Source organism: Mixophyes fleayi, chromosome 1, assembly GCF_038048845.1.
Source record: "Mixophyes fleayi isolate aMixFle1 chromosome 1, aMixFle1.hap1, whole genome shotgun sequence".
NCBI lineage: Eukaryota > Metazoa > Chordata > Amphibia > Anura > Limnodynastidae > Mixophyes > Mixophyes fleayi.
Window position 1 is genome coordinate 21,986,556 of NC_134402.1, and position 21,222 is coordinate 22,007,777.

The following is a 21,222-nucleotide window of genomic DNA, read 5'->3' on the forward strand; positions in this document are numbered from 1 at the left end:
AAAATGGTGATGATGCTGATGATGTTCAGGTACCAGCCAGAGTGCAGCCAGGTATTGTGGTCGGCTAATTACTAGACAAATAATTTGCCCCTAAAATATATATATTTAGACAGTACAATATGGTGTCCCCACGATAATGGAGGGTAGTGTGATGTCATCATCCGTGAGCAGCATTTGTTGACGTGACTTTAGCCTTAATTAGAAATAATAAAAAAATGGATTTTGTCATATTCTTATTTCTTTTCAGTTAACTAATTAACTATCTAATAACTAACTAACTAACTAACTCAAAACTGCATTTACATGCCCTGCTGCAGCTCACAAGTTGAATTTTGCATATTCGTAGGGTTAATGTAAACAGATTTGCAGACAATTGTAATTATACCTCGTGTCTTAGTAATAACACTGGTTCCTGGTAAATTGATAGGCTGCATTCGCACAAGTTTTGTGAATGCAGCCTATCACTAAGCCTAAACCTTAGCCTACACTAAGACATGTCCACTTTAAGAAAATAAATCATGGATTATTAGTGAATTTTCAGAGATGCCAAGAATTGGTCTGTCCTGATTACTTATGTATCCACATGTCTCAGCCATTTGTACTTCTCTATATGGGAAAACATTCTATGATGCAATGTTTGCTAAGTCGGGTGCCCACTGGTGTTTGACTTGAAATGCAAATACAACCATATTTAAAACATTATAAGTTTTGACATGCGATTGTTAGTAAGTGTTTCTGCTTGCATTTGAGAGTCAAAGCATTAAATTTGCATTAAATGAGGAATCATGAATGAATGTTCTCCATGCAGATTTGAGAAGTTTCTCATGTAGATTTCAGACACAGCGATATATTTTTTTCTACGCAAACTTGTTGCGTATATGATTGACATTTTATGCAGATGTCTATAACTTGTATTCCCTATTGGAGAACGCCACAGGGCATCTGCATCAAATACCCCGCATGCTGACTTTGACTGTGGAAGTGGAAATGGTCCTATTGAAATTCATTTGTTTTAGTTTTGACTAATATTCCAGCAGGCAGATTACATTGAATGCTCATGAATGAGGCTGTACACTTACTACTCCATCACTGCTTAAAATTAATATATACAGTATTAAAGTTTGTTTATAACTGAGATACGTAATTGAACTTCACTATATCTTTCCAGCATGCTGTAAACCTTACAAAACCGCAAATTTGAGACACAAATCATCATCATCATCATCTTTTTATATAGTGCCACTGATTCCGCAGCGCTGTACACATCAGTCCCTGCCCCATTGGAGCTTACAGTCTAAATACTCTAACATACGGAGAGAGAGAGAGATTAGGGTTAATTTTGATTGCAGCCAAATAACATACTAGTATGTTTTTGGAGTGTGGGAGGAAACCGGTGCACCCAGAGGAACCCCACACAAACACAGGGAGAATATACAAACTCCGCACAGATAAGGCCATGGTCGGGAATTGAACTCATGACCCCAGTGCTGTGAGGCAGAAGTGCTAACCACAGAGCCACCGTGCTGCACAAATAAGCCTCTCTCTTCGATCTGCCCAAACTACTCCTAGATACACCCAAACTAGGCCGAGATCCACCCAAACTATGCTGAGATCAGCCCAAACTATGCCAAGATCCACCCAAACCATGCATGCATTATCACAAGGCTACACCCCTTTCAGGATTTGTGAATGGGGACTGACCCGCCAAAATAGGGACTGTTATGATGTATGATGCTGTCTCATCCCTTTACTGAAAGCTGACCTGTTTAAAATGCTGGTTGGGGACAGGAAAATTCTGTGTTTTCAATGACTTTGAAATGATGAAGAGGTGAAAGGGAAGTGCACCGATTCATAAAACTTCATTGATCTGATTGTGGAACTTTAAGTTTACAAATCTAGTTGCCATGTAAGGTTTTGTACATCTGTTTGGCATTCTTTTGCTGTGTTGTTCTTTCATGTACATATTTTCAGCTATGTACATATTTAGTAAATATCAAACTGTCCTTTTACATTGGGTGGTTCTTCTTATGTAATGTTAACTGTAAACACCAAACCATTGATTAGTTTTACTTACAATAGTATAACTACCTCCATGTTTAGCTGCAGAATTATTGAAAACTTATGAGGTAGAAGTTGAGAACTGCCATTTATAAAAAGCCTACGTGCTCCCTTGGACATCTAGACAACTTTGTGTGGGTCCAACAATGTATTTGCACTGCGGAGTGGACATGCTACCCTTGTAAATGACCTTGTCTCGCTTCACCAAGTCTAAGCAATATACCTTAGCTACTAAAGAGTTAAGGAGTATGTCTATATTGTCAGTTGCGATGTATTTCTGTAAGGTGTGCTTGTGTTTATGTACAACTTACATTTTAGGTATAATAGACTGTGACAGGATGGACCTCCTATACCACCCTATCTATTGTTACTGGTGACCGGCTGGGCTTGCCTTGCCACTGACCCCTTTTTTTATCCCAAATTAAGCACCTCTAACCACAGTTGGAGAGGTCTGCTGCCATCACTAGGCTCCTTCAACGGCAAATAGAATCGCATCCTTCTAGGTAACTCTCGCTGGTATCGTACCCCCTTGCTGGGCACCTCTTACTTTAGATCAGGATTACTATGGATAGTTCCCCCTGGCCTATCACAGTGGCCAGAGCTGCAGGGTAGCGGGCAGAGCGTTGGTACTGGTATGCTGATTCCCAACCTCAGAACAGCCGGATAATGGATCAGATTGAGCTAATCTGTAGGTCACCGTAATTACAGCACAGGTAAGTAGTCGTCAAACAGATTTTTGAAGCATTGATGTTTTATTAGCTCAAGCCGTACTAATAAGGACACTAGTTTGTGGTACTAGTGATCTCCAGAATGTACAGATGGTATAATACTACTACTACATTACATGGCCAAACAGTTCACCTTATATACAGATTTGCATAGATACTCTGGCAGCAGGTAATCCAGCCTCTTGCCCCTCCAACCAATCTAGGTGCTTCATGTAGTCTGCACATAAATCAGCCTGGAGGGGTTTAACACCTTTTTACATTGCTGCATCACAACACCTGAGGTTTTATATTGAATGTTTACCATCAGAATATAACATTTCTTTAATCTTGCTTTTAACGCAGTTTAACTTGCAAAATTCACCTTAATCTGTGATCACTTATATCCTTAGTCTTACAAACATAGGAAGTCTACCAGCAAGTCTAATTACCCGCTCCTGTGCTTTCAGGCTCAGCAGATATGTTGGTCACTCAGTGATGAAAAGGAATAATTATCATTAGATTACCTGTCTCCAGACAGTTGCAAAGGCACATCCCCTCCACAGATATACCTCCTTGGGATTTCCTCTAGAAAATTTACAAAACCCAAACATGACATACTGTCTCAGAAATCAATATATTTCCATACAAAATACATTCAAATATAACAAAAAAGTACATTTGCAATGATATATATTGGCACCTGCACCACTAATTGAAATAAATCTCTACAATAAATTATTTTTGCATGATCCAGCCACACTGACATTATACATACATGGACCACGGTGGTGGCAAAGAGTCTACTGTATGGATTACATTCATTCATTACCAAGACCCTTTTGCCCAGGGTTGTCTGGAAGAGCCCCAGCCCCTAGTAATGTCTATTTTCATGAAGACAACAGCCCTGTGCTGACAAGTCTGGTTGCTGGAAATCATTATAATGGGGAACCTCATGCTTCCCTGTTACAGTGGTAATCAGCCCTGGCTTGTTAGTGCTGCTGATCGTATTTGTAGGGAGCTAATGTGTCTGCCCCCCCCAAATATGTATTCCTTCTTATGAGCAGGACTGGCTCTACCTCCGTATGAGGATTTAGCTTTCACTTTATTCTTATCAACAGGGTGGTCTTATTCTAACTGTTTGAAGTCCAGTTTTCAGGGAGCAATAATGTGCAAATCATCATCGTCAACATTTATTTAAATAGCGCCAGCAAATTCCATAGCACTTTACAATTGGCTGGAAACACAGTAATAAAACAATACTGGGTAATACAGACAGACAGAGAGGGTAAAAATATAAGTAGCTATGCATTGAGATATATAGATCACATTAAATACCCCATCCCCAAAGCCCAGTGCCCTGCATAAAAGCACAATACAGCGTTGTATACTTGAGACTCCTCCCACCGCCTTAGCTTGATGGACAGGTGACACTTGCCTTGAGTTCTCTGCAAGTGTTCTGTAATTGCTCTTCACTGCAGACACACCCTGTCAGCTTTGCTATTAGCTGTAGAAAAGACACTATCAAACTATTTTCAAATCGTGTAAGTTAAATCACACTTTATACTTTTACTTTGTCACACATATGTCCTCCACATGTATACCTTAACCCAGATGCACTACTACACCTGTATGTAACTCATGTCAGCTGACTAGCTAATTCCTCTCTTAGAGGCCTATGGCAAATCACTCCCTTTGTCACACTTGTTGCTGATTTTTTTTTTAAACAAATACCTTTTCTTACATCAGATTATGTTACAATGTTTCTTTGTACATTTTGTTGCTTAAAATATGAACGTATAACACAATTGTTTGGAGACGTCACCTAATGGTATGAAACATGTGCAACATATTTAGGATAGGGTAAGACAGAGAGCAGGCAAAGAGTCCTAGACACAGTCCCTTGAGCATGCTCATACCCTGTACAGAGGAATAGCATAGAACTTTATCTAGTATACACATTATTTCACAGTCCCTTTAAGTACAATGCTGCTGTTTTGATAAGAAGACATAAGGACAGGGATTTACAGTATAAAAAAAAATTATCTTTATATGTGTATTTTACCAAAAGGACCTATTGACCTATTGAATACTTTACTTTCACAAGTTATTTTAAATGAAACTCAAGGACAATGGGTAAATGGTATTTAGCTTGGTGGTACATGGACAAGACTTTGATAAGGGTATTGGGTAATTGGTGGCTCAGTGGTTAGCACTTCTGCTTCACAGTGTTGACGTCATGAGTTGAATTCCGACCATGGTCTTATCTGTGTGGAGTTTGTAAGTTCTCCCCGTCTTTGCTCCAGTTTTCTCCTACTCTCCAATAACCTAATGGGACATAATTGCCAGCTGACATAATGGTCCCTAGTTTGTGTGTGTGGCAGGGAAATAGACTGTAAGCTCTAATGGGACAGGGACTGATGTGATTGACAAATATTGTCTGCACAGTGCTGTGTAATATGATGCTGCTTTATAAAGAAGCAATAATGTTATTATTAACATTAATTTGCAGGTTTCCACAAAGTTCCGCAGCCCCGTACATGACGGTAGGATAAACAAGGTAGAGAGTTCACAAAATTTCAAGCAGTAATACAAGAAAAGTAACATAAGTCACGTCAAGTTAAAAGGGGCAATTACAAGGATGGTTAGCAGTGGCGCACGCAGGGGGGGTTTCTGGTTCTCCAGAAACCCCTCCCCTCCGGGAACCAACGATACTGTACAGCAGCCGCGGCGCTGTCAAAGAAGCGCTTGCGGCAGTGCTGTATTGTAGTATAATACAGCACTGCCGCGGATGCTTCTTGACAGCGCCGCGGCTGCTGTAGAATTCAGCCTCGCTGAAATGGAGCTGCATGCGCAGCAGCTCTCTCTCGCTCTATTTTTTTTTTCCCGGGGGGGGCTGAAACCCCCCCTTCTAAACCCTGCGTTCGCCCCTGGTTAGGGTAGCCGATGGTGACAAGAGGGGGGTAGGAAGCATGTGAGGAAGAAGGGGAGGGAAATGTGTATAGGGAGTAAATAGAATATAACTTGGCAGTTCATGGATCAGAGTGGGCAAACAGTTAAATAGCCATTTTTTGTGTGTGGCTGTCTTGCTAGCAAAATACTCCATCCCAGTTGCAGACCGGCTGTAGACTCCCTGACGTGTGCATTACCACATTTATATGTGATCACCTATTTATAGCACACAAATAGCGTTACTAATAATACACGCAAAGTTGGACTTCTTCTAGCTCATTTCCAAATCATCCCAATGCACCTTGAAACATTGCCGTGGTTCCCAGCATCCTCGAAATCCAGTCTATAATGTCTTTTTAATTACAACCCGTAGCGTTTGGGAGCTTGTTATCTTCTCCACTCACTGTTCATCATTAATATGCATGGAGACCTTTGCCATAAGCCAACCTATCTGACAGGAAGCCAGTTAGGAGCACTGTTAAGAGAAAGTTCAGCTGATGAGAAAAGAAGTGACAGCAGCATTTTCCTAAATAGAGATGCTGGTGTCTGACCCATGACAGCTTCTCTTAACGTCCTTTCCTGCCTCTGGCTGGAATTTTCATCTCTTCACTTACAAGACATCACATGGGAAACGGTTTAAAAAAAAAATAGTACAAAAAGCATAGCTTAAACTGAGTTTTCAGTACGATTTATATGTCATTATATACTGATGCAACGCAGGAGAACACCATCTTATTTAAAGAGAAATTAAAATCAGTATTTCACATTACTATGTAACAAAGACTGTGTATTTCTGAGTTAAATATACATGACATAACTGGAGTGTTTATCGTTAACTCCATGGGTTTGATTCAAGTCCGGAAGTCCGTCCTTCTGCGTAGCTTATCTTGCATGACTTTTTTTTATTATTATTTATCATATTTTTAGCAGTTGTTATTTTATGATAAAATTATAATTATTCTATGCCTTTCTTAGAAATAAGTTACTATCTAAAGTGGCAGGTACTAACGAAGCGAGCATAGAATGACTGACAGCTCGGTAGATTTGCTTTGCAGAAGTGCACTGTGAGGGTTGGTTCATTCATACACAGAGGCAGGGCAATGATGTCACAGCAGCTCAAATGACTGCATGCTCAGCGTTTTGTTATATACAGGGGGGGGTAGTACTTTTTATCAGAGCTCTTTGCTTCCTTTCCTATTGCTAGATAAATTTGAATTTAAATAATCTAAGCTAGGTTAAACTCTCACACATTGAGCTGTAGCTACGACGAGCTATTGTGATTGTTGGACTAGTGTGGACAATCGTGTTCTAAGGCATTGTTCTGCATTTGCTTAACGACCTGGAAATGAAAGTGTTAAAAAACAAGCTTTATGGGAGAAATCTATTGCTCTTAATATCATTTAACTAAGAAATTACCTTGTTTAAGGCTTGATCTTAAAATACTGAGTCATAAGATTTTTATATTAGAAACATCACTTTGTGTCTTGCAAATTTTGACCTACCCATTGAGAAATTGGCCTGATGTGTAGATAAGAAACAAGTTATTGTAGATTAATATACAGTAAAAGAATTTGATCTTTTCATTATCTACATATAAATGCCACCTACAATACAAAAATGTAATATGTTATCTAATGCAGTGATGCCCAACAATAGGCCACGTGCAGGGTCTCCATATGTGGCCTGTGGCCCAGGACATACCTGCCTACATTTTAAACTTCCCCTCCAGGAGATCCTGGGGGGAGGTCCAAGGGACAAGTTCGGGGGTGTGACAAAGCACATTGCATATTCATGGCCCACCCCCTGCTCTGCAACAACACAACTTGGGTAATTGCAGAGCAGGAAGCAGAGGCTTCATTGATGCGATTTTCATTTAATTACATCATTAAGGATCCAGGAAGATGGCCTACTCTCCAGGATAATCTGGGAAACATCCCCGAAGTTTGGGAGTCTCACAGACATTCCGTGAGAGTAGGAAAGTATAGCCCATGCTGATTTATTATCATACATCCTGCATTGGAACTGGGCTCTTGCTCACGGCCCATAGTTCCAGTGCATTAACCAAATATATGCACACAGACAAAGAATGATATTTCTATGAAAGTAAAAATTCATAGGATAAAGTAATAATGTGCTAGTCATACAGTAAGTGGATTTATTAATCAGGAAGACCAGGCATATACCTAAGGAAGCATTAACCATGGGGCAAAATGGGCATAATTTTATTGGGAGTGGGGTTTGTATGTGATTGGTACGTGTTGTCTGACAACCTCCTATTGCTCCCTTTTAAAATTATGGAGTAATTATTGTTGGATGGATGTAAATAAATTTCAGGGGTGGATTGTTGATAATTTAATCTATAATTATGCCCTGGTACTTATGATTAGGACAGGATCAACTAGGAGTACAGTGTTGGTTGCAGTATTATTTACATACAAATAGAAAAAGTCAGTCTTTTTTTCTTTAAATAACCATTTATTACAGGTCATGTGTACCGTCCTTAACATTTACTATGGTGATCGTCTCAGATCTAATTAATAATTAGATAATTTTATTATTAACACCATTTGCCATTTGTGTGTATGTTATGATACATCAAAGGGTGAACAGTTTTCAAACTCCCTAATGTCACACGTAAGGGACGTGCTCTGGTAAATATAGAAATTATTATTGACAAATTAATATTCTGGGTGAATCATTCTCTGCTTCCAATAGTTGTCTGAGAAATGTTAATACCTTTTTCTAAATAACCTGTACAGAGGAATAACATAGAACATCTCCATACCCAAACGTATTCATGTCATTTCATTCAGTATTTCATAATTCCTCCTATTGCTTCATAAAAATCCCAAATTACTAATTGTAAAAAGCAGGTTGAAAGACACAGAATATAGGCATCTCAGAACTGTCACTATTAAATAAAAAATACATAATTTCAGCATTTTAATTTATATAATTTAATTGTTAATTGAAATAGGACAATATGCAAATTATTATATTGTGGCCTTTTTTTAAAAAACAATTTCCAGGGAGGAAATGTGAATAAGACTACCTAATGCATGTTTTATGTAAAAATACATTTATAGATTAAAGTCACATTGTGCCAATCTTGCACAATTTAAAGCATTCAATATAGACATTCCAGAAGATAAAGGATAGCGCAGATGATAACGTGCATTGATTGTATCATAATGACACTGATATACTTACCATAGTGCTCTATAATACACCACTCCGTGTGTCGCTGCAAACTCGTTTGGGTGGTAGTCATTAAAACGAAGATGGAAATCCCGACACTGGTTACACCGATATGGTAATCACAACTGAGCTCATTAAAATAGTGACATACAATAATTCCACTAAACGCACAGACTTTTAGTGAGGTTTCCGTACCTTGTGACAATTCCATTCATACTATTAATGGGGCAATGCAAACACCCACCCACTGTATGTTTTTTCCGAAGCCTTCTACATTATACTGCGGACAGGTCCTCGCATTGCCCCCATAATAGCGTGATTACCATATCGGTGGAAAATCTATGTACAGCTCTGTGGAATACCGTATGCCCTATGGGTGAACAATCATCATCATGTAATAGTTTTAATAGTATTATCTTAATTAAATTAGCAAATATTTGTCAGTTCAAGGTCTGCTTTGTGAAAATATTGTATTTATATACATTTGCATTGTTATCTAGGAATGACACCGTTGTTTTTATTTTGTTAACAGTAAAGTATGTTTTGATGTTTTTTTTTTATTATTGTTAGTTTTATCTTACTTTGTGTTTAATACTACATTTTTACCTTTGGCAATATATCAGTGATGGGTTACAGACAGGCGGCCCCAGCACCTCATGAGGCCCCCTCCCAGGCTCCTTCCTGCTTTATTGTCAGTTATGTTTGTTATAGCGTGTAATGCTTATTTAACATGCTTGCTGGTTATTACAAATAGGGGTCTCTTCCATTGATTAAATGTATTGTTTTATCTTATCACTGAGATTAAGGGTAATGTTTGGCCCTTGTGAAGGGAAGATGACAACCCACGTGGCTCCTACAGTGTATCAGATTGCCTATCGCTGCCATATATTATACTAATAATATAATATACCAAGAAGTACTTTTCTACATAATGACATCCTACTTTGGTGCATAACGAAGAATTAATGTTTTCTTCCTTCATACTCTCCAATCTCCGCGTATAAGTAACCAAACTGCTTCCCATCTTACATACCGTGTCCACTCTCTGTACCTTGAACCAACATCTTCGTACATTTCTCTGCAACTGACTTCTTTCTAGGTTCTCTGTAATTGTAATTAAATTAACTCTATCACCAAAATGGAGATAACTCTTGCAAATCCTTGACTGTCGTACCGGGGATTTTCCTTCTTCGCTACTTGTCATCGTCTAACCTTGCCGGACACAGAATTTATCACTTTTTCTACCTAATCTTCTTTGTGATATTCTAGGAAAACTCTTTCTCTTTCAAGGATTCTGGTCTGAAACGCTCAAATAATCTCAATTTATCCATAAGATGAACCTCGTCATTGTCTCTCGTGGCTTGACATTAAACATCTGTGACTCATGAAAACGTTTTTGCTCTCTTCTAAGCTTCTTTAGCTTTAGGTATATATATTATATATATATATATATATATATATATATATATATATATATATATATATATATATCTGTATCTGTTCTCCACTTATATATCTGGAGCCCACCCTACAAATAATGAGTGCCCTCTTTTTCTACTACATTCTCCCAATGTTGCTAGTTCCTTAATTACATCTTTTGCACTTTAATCCATTCCTGAAGCTTGTCTCTATCTCTCTTTATTCTTTTACTCCATGAATACTTCTGTAATCCTGAACTTTTGTCTGTATCTTTCTTTCATTCTCTAATGCCAGGTTTTATTTTTGTGGCAAAAAATAAGGTGAGTGTCTAGCTGTCAGATCTTAGATGTAGCTTGTGGGATTGACCTATCTAAATTTTATTTAAAAATAAATAAAATAAAAAGTAAAATACAGCGCATTGTCATAAAGAAGTAGAAATAGGGAATTGGAACATATGAGCTGGTTTTTTTTGCAAGGCTGGAAAATGCTAAAGCTTTTTTAAATACCACTGCCAAAATGTAGCGTTCATTTTAAAAGCACGCCGTTACTAACACATGTTATTGGTTTGTCCTTCAGCAAATCCCACAACTCAATTATTCATTTATTTATTCTGATATTGGGCCAACTGTTTTATTCCCTGTGAATCAATTTGCAAATCTTTTTTTTACTGGTTCAATCAACTACATTTGATTAAAACAACATAATAAAAATATAAAAAAATAACTTTTAAGCTAGATTTCTTAATTTTAACATTCCTACAGAATTTTAATTAAAAAAATAAATAAAAATCGACAATTTGAAAGGCACATTTATTTCAAATTTTAATTTGCTTAATATATATCGAAAGTAGTTTACAGGCTTTGAATCATGTTACTTATACACAACTCTTCTCTATAAGTTTTGGAAATTTTGGTATCTATCACTTTTCAAGTGATAGATACATTTTGGCTTTTAAATGCCTAGCTGTCTCCTCGCGGTATATATAACTAGTATAATGCATAGCTGCTTACATACATAATTACAACCTTTACAGAATTAAGGATTCTACAATTATGTCACTATTCAACAATTTTTTGTGAATGATATTTTTTTTTAATAAATTCATACCCAATACCTCTAACCTGTTTGCTAGGAATAATTGACTTATATAGATTTTCATTCAGGTTTATAAAACATTTCTGAAATAATTTCTAATGGAAATTCAAAACTCGACATCTTTGGATTACTTATAATTAAGTTGGTTACTCCTCCGCACCAGCAAATTAAATTATCCTGCAAATGTCCTATATCAAGTAAGCAAGAATGTTGTCAAGACAAATAATTACATTATGGATCCATTAGCCAGAGATCCATATAAATATTAATCATGCTCTTCCAATTGTGCCATATTCCATGTGTGACACAGTCTTGTATAATCTATTAACTTGAATTTGTCCAACACGGTGGATTGTAATATATTCCTATCCATAACTGTACAACATGTTTCCCTCTGTCCTTCCTTTTGAACAAGACTGTAATTATCTTTTGATTATCTTGTAATATATTCTCAGTTGTGCTCTACTACCTTATTATCATCACAGAAAATAATGCAAAATTATTTATCCGATTGTTTAGAATGAACTGAACACGTACTTTTGGGAATCGCTTCCTAGCCAAAGTATGGGTAGAAAAAAAATGTGATGAGAATGTAATGGTACCCAAAGCACAATTACTTTTACTCAAATTAGCGATTTTAGTCACCTAACAGCCAATGTTGCAACATTTTTACATAATTCTTAGCAGCTACCAGGCACAAATACACTTCTAAAACAAATACAACTGCAGTGATGATTACACAAATCATAAAAATTAACATATCTTCCCATATTCGTAGGTGCTAGTGTCAGACAAAATATGCCTTGGGATGCTAGACATAAGGTCATCAGCTGCATAATGCATGTGTACCGAGGAGGATGGTCGGAAATTCAACTGTTTTCCTCATAGTCTAACTTTTTAAAAACTTAAAACATGGAGAAATTGACAGGAGGGGGGAAGTCAGTTTAAGGCGCTTCACTATATTAAATATTAAATGCACTGTTACTGAAATAGCTTCACACATGGTAAAAAAAACAAAAAACCTTCTGCATTCTATGTATTTAAACAACTTAAAATAAGTATCTAAAAATCTAACAAAAAAAGTATTGTACAAAAACATTGTAAACATTGCACTGAATGCATGAACATATCCCGTCTGCTGTTTATACACAATATATATATATATATATATATATATATATATATATATATATATATATTTATTTAGTGTTTCCTCTGTCCTTATAGGTCGTCAATTAAAACTGGTAAAGGTAAAGTAAAATGCATCCTTGAACTTTGTTAAGCCATAAATGCTATAGGCCACAATAATTCCTTACTTAGTCTGTGTTGAGTACTTTTTAGACATAATGAGCCACATCTAGAGTTGAATAAAATTTCCGTCTAAAATGCAGGCGTAAATTTACATTGAAAAAAGCCACATTCTACATCATATGACACATCTCAGCCAATGATTATCATTATCGGTTTGTCTCTTACACCAGGGGTAGAGCTCCCACACCAGATATGTTTCTTGACGGCGTATCCGCGCCTGTCTCCAAGCCTACATCGTACGCAAGTTCTTGAACTGTACTTGACCTACGCTACCACGCCCCTTGCCTCCGCGATCCACCTCTATAAGTGTAAGGAGTCATATACACAAGATGCGACTGAGTCTACATGCAGACTAGGGCGTAAGTCTTTTTTCGTGGGCATGCGCAGTAGTGACTGGTGTATTTTACTGGACTTGTGCCCAACTCTACATGTTTTCCTTTATTAGATAAACGAAACAAAATATTACTTAAATTAATTTATTAAAGCTTAGAATTACATGAACGCCAAAATGAGGGAAATGAGTAATAATGCATAAACACATTGCCACGGTAATTTAATTAAAAATATAACAAGCAATATTCTATATTTTTCTAGAACCTGCTGGTTGATTTGGCAGCATTAGTTTGATTCCCACTGACAGGATCTTTCTAAAAATAAAATAACATTTAGTAAAATGCAGACCGTGCAATTTTGGAATTGATTAAATTTGTCCATTTTCGAAATTTATTAATTAGAATAAACTGCATTAACATTCGGATATATTTTAGGTTACAAACTCAAGTAAAAAATCTGACCTCCTTAAAGATCTATACCACGATGATAAGTGATCTAATAGATAAAACTGGCTCAATTCAACTGGTATATAGGACGCGTTCACATTCTGGGCGTTGTCCCTATCTAAACAATAGTATAGTGTTATTAGTATAGTGTTATTTTCTGTTGTATTTTATGTAAATTGTTTTCAGATCTAAATTAATATTCTTTTCTCCCAAGATATATATTTAAAATGAAACATTGTAAGCTGTTTGCATTAGAGGAAGTGATTTGTGAAGCTGAAGAAAATGTAGGAGGTCAAGGAATTAATTTTGCTATCAAGGTGCTAAAATGTTATTATTAGATATTATAACGTGGGCCAAAACTGAGTTGCAAATTTTAACTAACAAAGTAAATTATGTTATACCTCCCTAAGGTGAATGTAAAGTAGGGTTAATTAAAATAATCAATATTATCATTGTAATATATATATTATTTATATATATATATATATATATATATATATATATATATAAATATATTTTATATATATATAAAAATATCTATATAAAAAAATAGATAGATAACACCTGTCACCTTTATTAAGGTTGGATAAGACCTATAATTTAAAAGTTTGTAATTACTTTTTTGGAATTCATGATGATTGAACTGTTCAATTGGTATCAATTAAAAAATAGAACAGCATCATATATACTATATAAATGGAAAATAGTTGTGCAATATATATATTACAGTCATATTTTATGTGCTATTGTTCTCCTTTATATAGGCAGTTAGCTATGCAAAAATTGGACAAATAGACTATTTTGTCGTTAGAACAATGTGTTGACTATGGATGGGTGAATGAACAGAACATAAACTAGAGCCATACTTTGCAGAAGTCCCGTATCTATATGAATAACATGATATAAGTTTGGTAATAAGTAGAAATATAAATGATCCATAAAGGTCAGTGTTATTCGGGTTTCTATGCATATTTTTAATTTTACTATCAGCCGTAGATTTTGAAGGGCTCAACAGTTATTATTTTTCTATTTATTTTTTTTTCTACAAAAATGATTTGGCCTTGGCTATGCCAATAAAATATTCACCCATCCCTAGTAATGACGTCGTCCGCTGCCTCTAATTGTGGTCAAAATGCTCTGCCCTTTGGCTTCTCTTGAAAAGTTGAGCGAGTCTATTCATTTTAATATTCACAAACGTATAGCATGAGAAATTTCTGTATATGTAGCCTATAGCTCTTTCTTGTATTCCCTATAGCAACAAATCTTTCACCCTGCCCTAAAGTGCCGGAGACCCTCTAGAGTTTAACGTCAAAATAACCATGAATCTGTATCAAAGGCTTTAACATGAGATTATAATATACATTTTTTTAATATATATATAGAACCCTCATGCATTATTTTTTTTCCCTTCTGAAGAAGCCTAAAAAATTCCTCTCTTTTACTCTCTTACGCTTTTCTCTCTTCTATATCTCTTGAAAATCAGCCCGGAGTGCAGAGCACTTTCACTACCTTTTATGACGTAGCAGGTGATGTCATAGCTGGAGGGAGGGATAGTCAACTTTCCCTCAACCTACTCCCCTCCTGTGCTGAAGGAGCTCTTTTCGGCAACGGAAGCAGGGACTCTACTATGGTAAGTAATCCCACCTTTAATCTGCATCTCTAATATCTTTTGCCTTCCACAATTTCTAAGGAATTCTTAATTTTCTTCTGCTTGATGTGGCTTAGCATAGTGGTTTATAATGAAATTCGGTGCTATGGATCTGTAGGTCAACGGTGGAGAATCCAAGATATGGTTCGTTGAGTTTGTGTTTTCTATAGCTGGGAATTAGGATTAATGGCTGTTGCTTTGCCTTTCTTTGGAAGCAGGGCTTTTGCTTGGCTTTTTATGCATTCTGTAGCATTTTAGAAAAGCCAGATAGATTGTTTGGATCTTTTCTCTTGCTTTGCCGCCTCCTGGGTGCCTATTAAACCTGTCAAGATGTCAAAGATATCGCACATAAGGGCAAGAGATGGGTCATGTGAAGGTTGTAGGCCTTCGGGGACATTTTTGTTTCCCTTTTTTTTTATTTATTATTATTATTATTATTTGCCACCACAGTGTATGTCCCGGCATTTTACAAAGAGAGTCAGCGGGAGGCAATAAGGCATAGTACATAAATCATAGCAAAAGAACATGATCGCAACCTTTTCAATGAACAGTCCATCAGCCTGATTGATGAGAGACTGTCAGTTCTGCAGCCCAATGTCAAGCTTACATGAGAAAGGACATTTCACATTCAGGGATTTCAAATAAAGGGACATCCTAGCCTGCACACATAAAGGTTGTGTATAAGAGACGTGTACAGCCTGCATGCATGTGTATGTATGTGCTTTGTATCCAGCTAACATTTGAGGCAACACTTAGCATTCTCTTAGCTGACGTGAACAGCTTGTTATTCTGAACTGTGCGCCCAATCTCCTGCTAAGCAGGGAAAATTCCAGGAATTAGGTACAGATTGCTTTGAGGTAGATGTGCACTTGAGGGATAAAATGTAAGTATGTGTGTCAAGAGTGGCCTGAATGGATTGAGTTTCTTTGTCTATTGTGTCTAAATACCGATGATGTAATCAATAGATTTCAGCCGATGAATTGTATAAACCTCATGAGAATGAAGAACATTGTAAGTGTCACTATATATATATATATATATATATATATATATATATATATATATATATACGTAATGTAACATTTTACAGAAATGCTGCTGATAGATATATAAAGGCCTGTAAATAATACCTGCATAATCGATCAGCTCTGACATCATCACTTCAGTATTCATTAAGAAAACTTGTGTATAATAAGATCTAACACACTTCCTTCTGTAAGTTAGATATTAGGAGCCACATCGGAGATCCGTGACCTATATAAATGCACCCTGCATATTATCTGATATATATCTATATCCATATATATCTATTTATATCTATCTATCTATCTATCTATCTATCTATCTATCTATCTATCTATATATATGTCCTTGCATCGGTGGAGCTTCCAAAGATCTCCAAAACTCAATGACATACTGATATCTTTCGGTGTGTTGGAGGAACTGGAACACCCAAACAACCTCATGTAAATAGAGCCAGGGTTGAAATCAAGCCCAAGGCCCCAGCATTGTGAGGTAGCGATGCCAACTAACACGCCACCATTCTGCCATTTTACTTCATTCCAATCACAGCGCTTCAAACCACACTGTTTTTATTTGCAATACTTGGTTTAATAATAATTCCCATCTGTCTAGTATTCAATGCAAACATTATTCTAGTGATCTCTTCACAATATAGAGAGTATCTTAATGACCAATATACAATGCAGAGACCATTTGAGTGACCTCAATTCAAAGCAGAGAGCATTCTAACAACCTCTGTACAATGCAGGAGTGCATTCTAACAACCTCTGTACAATGCAGGAGTGCATTCTAACAACCTCTGTACAATGCAGGAGTGCATTCTAACGACCTCTGTACAATGCAGAGTGCATTCTAACGACCTCTGTAGAAAGCAAAGTGCATTCGAGTGACCTCAGTATAATGCTGAGAACATTTGAGTGACCTCAATACAATGCACAGAGCTTTCATATGACCCCGAAACAATGCAGAGTGCATTCGAGTGACCTCAATACAATGCAGAGAGCATTCGAGTGACCTCAGTACCATGCAGAGAGCATCTAGTAACCTCAATACAGATATAGGTATAATACAATATAGAAATGCCATTTGCAAATACCAAATAGTCACCAACATCACCACAGACAGGGATAATATTTCAAAATATCAAGTGATTCTCGGAAATACAACAGAGTGCACAGAAATGGGAACCTCACCAGGTCTTCTACTGTGAAAGCCACCAATGTAAATAAACAAATCATGGCTAGTTATGGTACAGATCTAAAGCCTCTACAACACCACACAAAGTAAGAAAGCGCATAATATGACACAAAAGAAAAATAAAACAAACTATTTAATTAAACAAATTAAGATGAAATAATTGTGCTGCTATTTAGTAAGTTTCCCTTTTGTTGTGTCTAAGAGCAAATATAACACCAGTGAGGATACATTTGGTAGATAACCCTGTCGTGTTAATACCCTTTGGGTACTTAGCGGAACCCTCTTCTGTTACATTTACAGCATTAATCTGTCATGTTCTAAACGTTATAGTAGATTAAACAGAATTTCCTGTGCCCGGAACCATATCCATTCTCCGTTGAATGACAGTTCCTGAAATCTCTTTTTTTCGATTCCTCCTATTTTATTCAATTAAATGCTCTTTAGCAGGCCCGCCTGAATGCTTAATGCTTATAAAATTATTTTAAACCAAAAACAGATAACACTAAATCGTATTTCCTGTGCAGATAGAAGTAAGTTGAGTACTGAATTAATGGTAATGAATACATATAGGACAATAATGTCCCCTGGTGTTGTTGTCAATTTAGATAGGACAAGTAGAGATAGAGCAGGCATTGTTGTACAGTGTCTGAGGTTTGTGGCATGAGCTGAGACTTTGCATAGTATGCTACAAATACATTGCAAAGCCCCGGGTACTGTGGCAAGGATATTTGGTTTATTTTATGTTTTGACAGCTCAACATAAGCATTTTATGCAGCCGCAACTGTTCATGGGCCCCCCCGAGCAAAAAGTCTGTGTGGGACAATATTTGTGATGCCAACTCCACCCAGACGTTCATGCCGGTGGTAGTCATATATCTGACGGAAGAAAGACAGACACTTATCCTGCCGACAGGAAAATGCAGACAGGCTAAATGCCGGTATTTCAACTTCCCCGACACTGATAAAATGCTGACATTGTGAAAGTGCTGACATGTATAACGCTGACATTAATTTAGAAATGTCAGCAGGTCAATTTTAAAAAAGCAACCCTCCCATTTCCAGACATATTAACCCTAGTGCTGCCAGACCAGTGCTGGTTGGAGTAAAATCGGGGGGGGGGGGGGACAAACAGCGTAGGGTCCCCCCGATTCTCCTTTAACCAGCCCCATGCTTAGCCAGCCAAGGCTGGCGACACTATAGCAGTGGATTGTGCAGTAGGGGGTCCCTCTGCCATGATGCCAACCAGCCCCAAGCTGATCAGCACAGGGCTGGATTCCCTAGAGAGTTGGAATCCGCAAAAAATGTGGGCCCTCCACCCCTAGGGGTGCACAGCCCCATGCTGACAGCATTAAGGCTCTTCCCACAGCCCTGGGTGGTGGGTGTGGGGTAGTAAATGGTTAATAACCTTATTAGTAGTTTATTATTATTATTAATAATAATAATTATTTATATAGACCCTTTCTCCCAATAAGACTCAAAACACTTTACATTGTTGCAGAGGGCAAGGCAGTCACTTTGGGCGTGCTCAGCTGCTATTCTATAGAATCAGTGATGGCATTCCATTTCTGTTTTTCCTATCTTCACCCTTTGTAGCTTATTTAAATAACTCATTTGCATAAATAATTCAATGCACAGTTGTGAGTAGTTTGTTATCCATACAGGATTCTGTTACACACTCATCATACAGAGCAAGTATTAGAGCCGTTGCAAAGAAAATGCCATCTGGATGCTCAAAGAGGTGCGAAGAGGTGCAAAACTGGACACAAAGGCAACAGCAGGGCATAGAAACATAGAGGACACTGTTCTAGCCCCCTGCTCCTATCTGATACATAGAGTGTCCATGTATACCAGGGATCCCTAGTTACACATTTATCTACTAGCCACACTAAGCTACAGCACAAGTCCCAGTTCTATAACCCAGCCCTTGGACTCGTTCGGCACATTTCTAGGTTACATTGCGGTTAATCCAAGATTGATATGAGAATATAATACAATTGGTCAGGAATAAACTTTTATAAGCATGCTCACTAGCCGGGTATTATTAATAGAATAAAAAATAGTAATATAACGTGACAATTTGATGGGTATCACAAGGGCCCCCAAGGGAAGGCGACAACACAAGTTCTGTACACAAGATTCTAATTTGACATGGAGAAAGTTGTGATTAATGACAGCCCTGTGTCAGGCTGAGAGCACACTTCTGTCTCTCTGTAAATAAAAACGGTATCCACTTGTGATCATTTAGCCTATGTTCCACTGCGGGTAATGCGATTCAGTGCTCTAATATTCCATATCAGGCATTCCATTCATAGCTGCAATAGAACCTCGCTGACAAACGCCATGATATCAGTCTTGATAATCACTTACGTGTTCTTTCTTGCATTAAGAAATTCTCGGTACATTTCAGGACATTTATCACACCTGAAGGAGCTCTATTTGCTTGTCACATGATTTATGCTAGTGTCAACCCGAGCGCTTGCTTTCATATATATTCACTTTACAGCCAGATTGCAGTGACTGACATGGTTTTCGTCTTACGTACATGTGCAGGGTCCTGGCGTAAATTCTGATCATGCTGTGAATTTCCTTTCTTCATCTTCCAGGCAGCCCAGAGTGAGATTCAACTAGGAATACAGACAAGTAGCTTCTTCGTTTCCAGTACAAGCACATGCCTTTATTTTGTGCATACAGTACATATACTATGAGTGGTCGCCCCATACACAAATGTAAACATAGATGTCATCTGTTACCTTCTTTATGGAAACGAGACCTTCTGCTTTCAGTTTGCATTATGAACACATGTCTCTATTTTTGGTCCCAGGATTTAAAGATTTGTCCGTGCAAATGCCTCTATTTTTCAGTATTGAATAGCTGCCCAGGATAATGTATCTTATCATGTATTCAATGCAATTTTCACTACCCTTCTTATTTGGGATTTATAAACTGATAGTTAATAGATAATTTAAAATACAAAGAAGTTACGTTACAATCACATTCAGAGATTGAAATATGTATATTATAATTTATTTATTTTATTTTTTTTACAAAACTTGTACTTAAGCCGCTTAGCTATGGAAATGCTTCATTCAAACGTATCAGTGATTCAGCGGGCAGCACGGTGGCTCAGTGGTTAGCACTTCTGTCTTACAGCACTGGGGTCATGAGTTCAATTTCCGACCATGGGCTTATCTGTGAGGAGTTTGTATGTTCTCCCTGTGTTTGCTTGGGTTTCCTCTGGGTGCTCCGGTTTCCTCCCACACTCCAAAAACATACTGGTAGGTTAATTGGCTGCTAAGAAAATTGACCCTAGTTTGTCTGTCTGTGTCTGTGTGTTATGTTAGGGAATTTAGACTGTAAGCTCCAACGGGGCAGGGACTGATGTGAATGAGTTCTCTGTACAGCGCTGCAGATGATGATTCCCTCCAAAACAATAAAGGTGCAGGATACTGTAAACACTATCACCCCATCAGCATTTAAGTCATAGACATTAAATTAGTTTTAAACATTTAGCTAGAAATTATCCACAAGGACCAGGTAGGCTTCATAATGTGCATTAAGTAATAAAATAATATCAGCCACTTAATTAGGCAGTCTAAAGAACAATCAATGATCTTCTTACAAACCCTATTATCTCCTTATCTAACTTTCACACACACCTTAACAATGTTTACAAGGACTCAGGCTTTTAGCCAAATGAGAAAAAACAGGAGCTTTACCAATAATGTTTTCCCTTTAACTAAAGCAATTTTAAAAACTAAATTGTAATACGTTTGACAAGAAAATGATCTTGGTATAAATATTTCTGGGGATCCTACTGCTCTATACTGAATCAATTACCT

The 21,222-nt window shown here is 37.2% G+C and overlaps 1 protein-coding gene across 6 annotated transcripts in view; it reads left to right on the plus strand.

Annotated features, from left to right (window-relative positions):
• Positions 1-21,222, plus strand: part of CTNNA2 (catenin alpha 2) — a 1,470,003-nt gene that overhangs the window by 1,377,850 nt on the left and 70,931 nt on the right. For 5 of the 6 annotated variants that reach the window (XM_075191920.1, XM_075192198.1, XM_075192120.1 and 2 more), the window contains one exon: positions 15,000-15,146. The exons of the other annotated variant lie outside the window; for it this stretch is intronic. In XM_075191920.1, the coding sequence (XP_075048021.1) occupies positions 15,000-15,146 (147 nt within the window). The remainder of the gene's footprint in view (positions 1-14,999; positions 15,147-21,222) is intronic. 6 annotated transcript variants of the gene reach the window in all.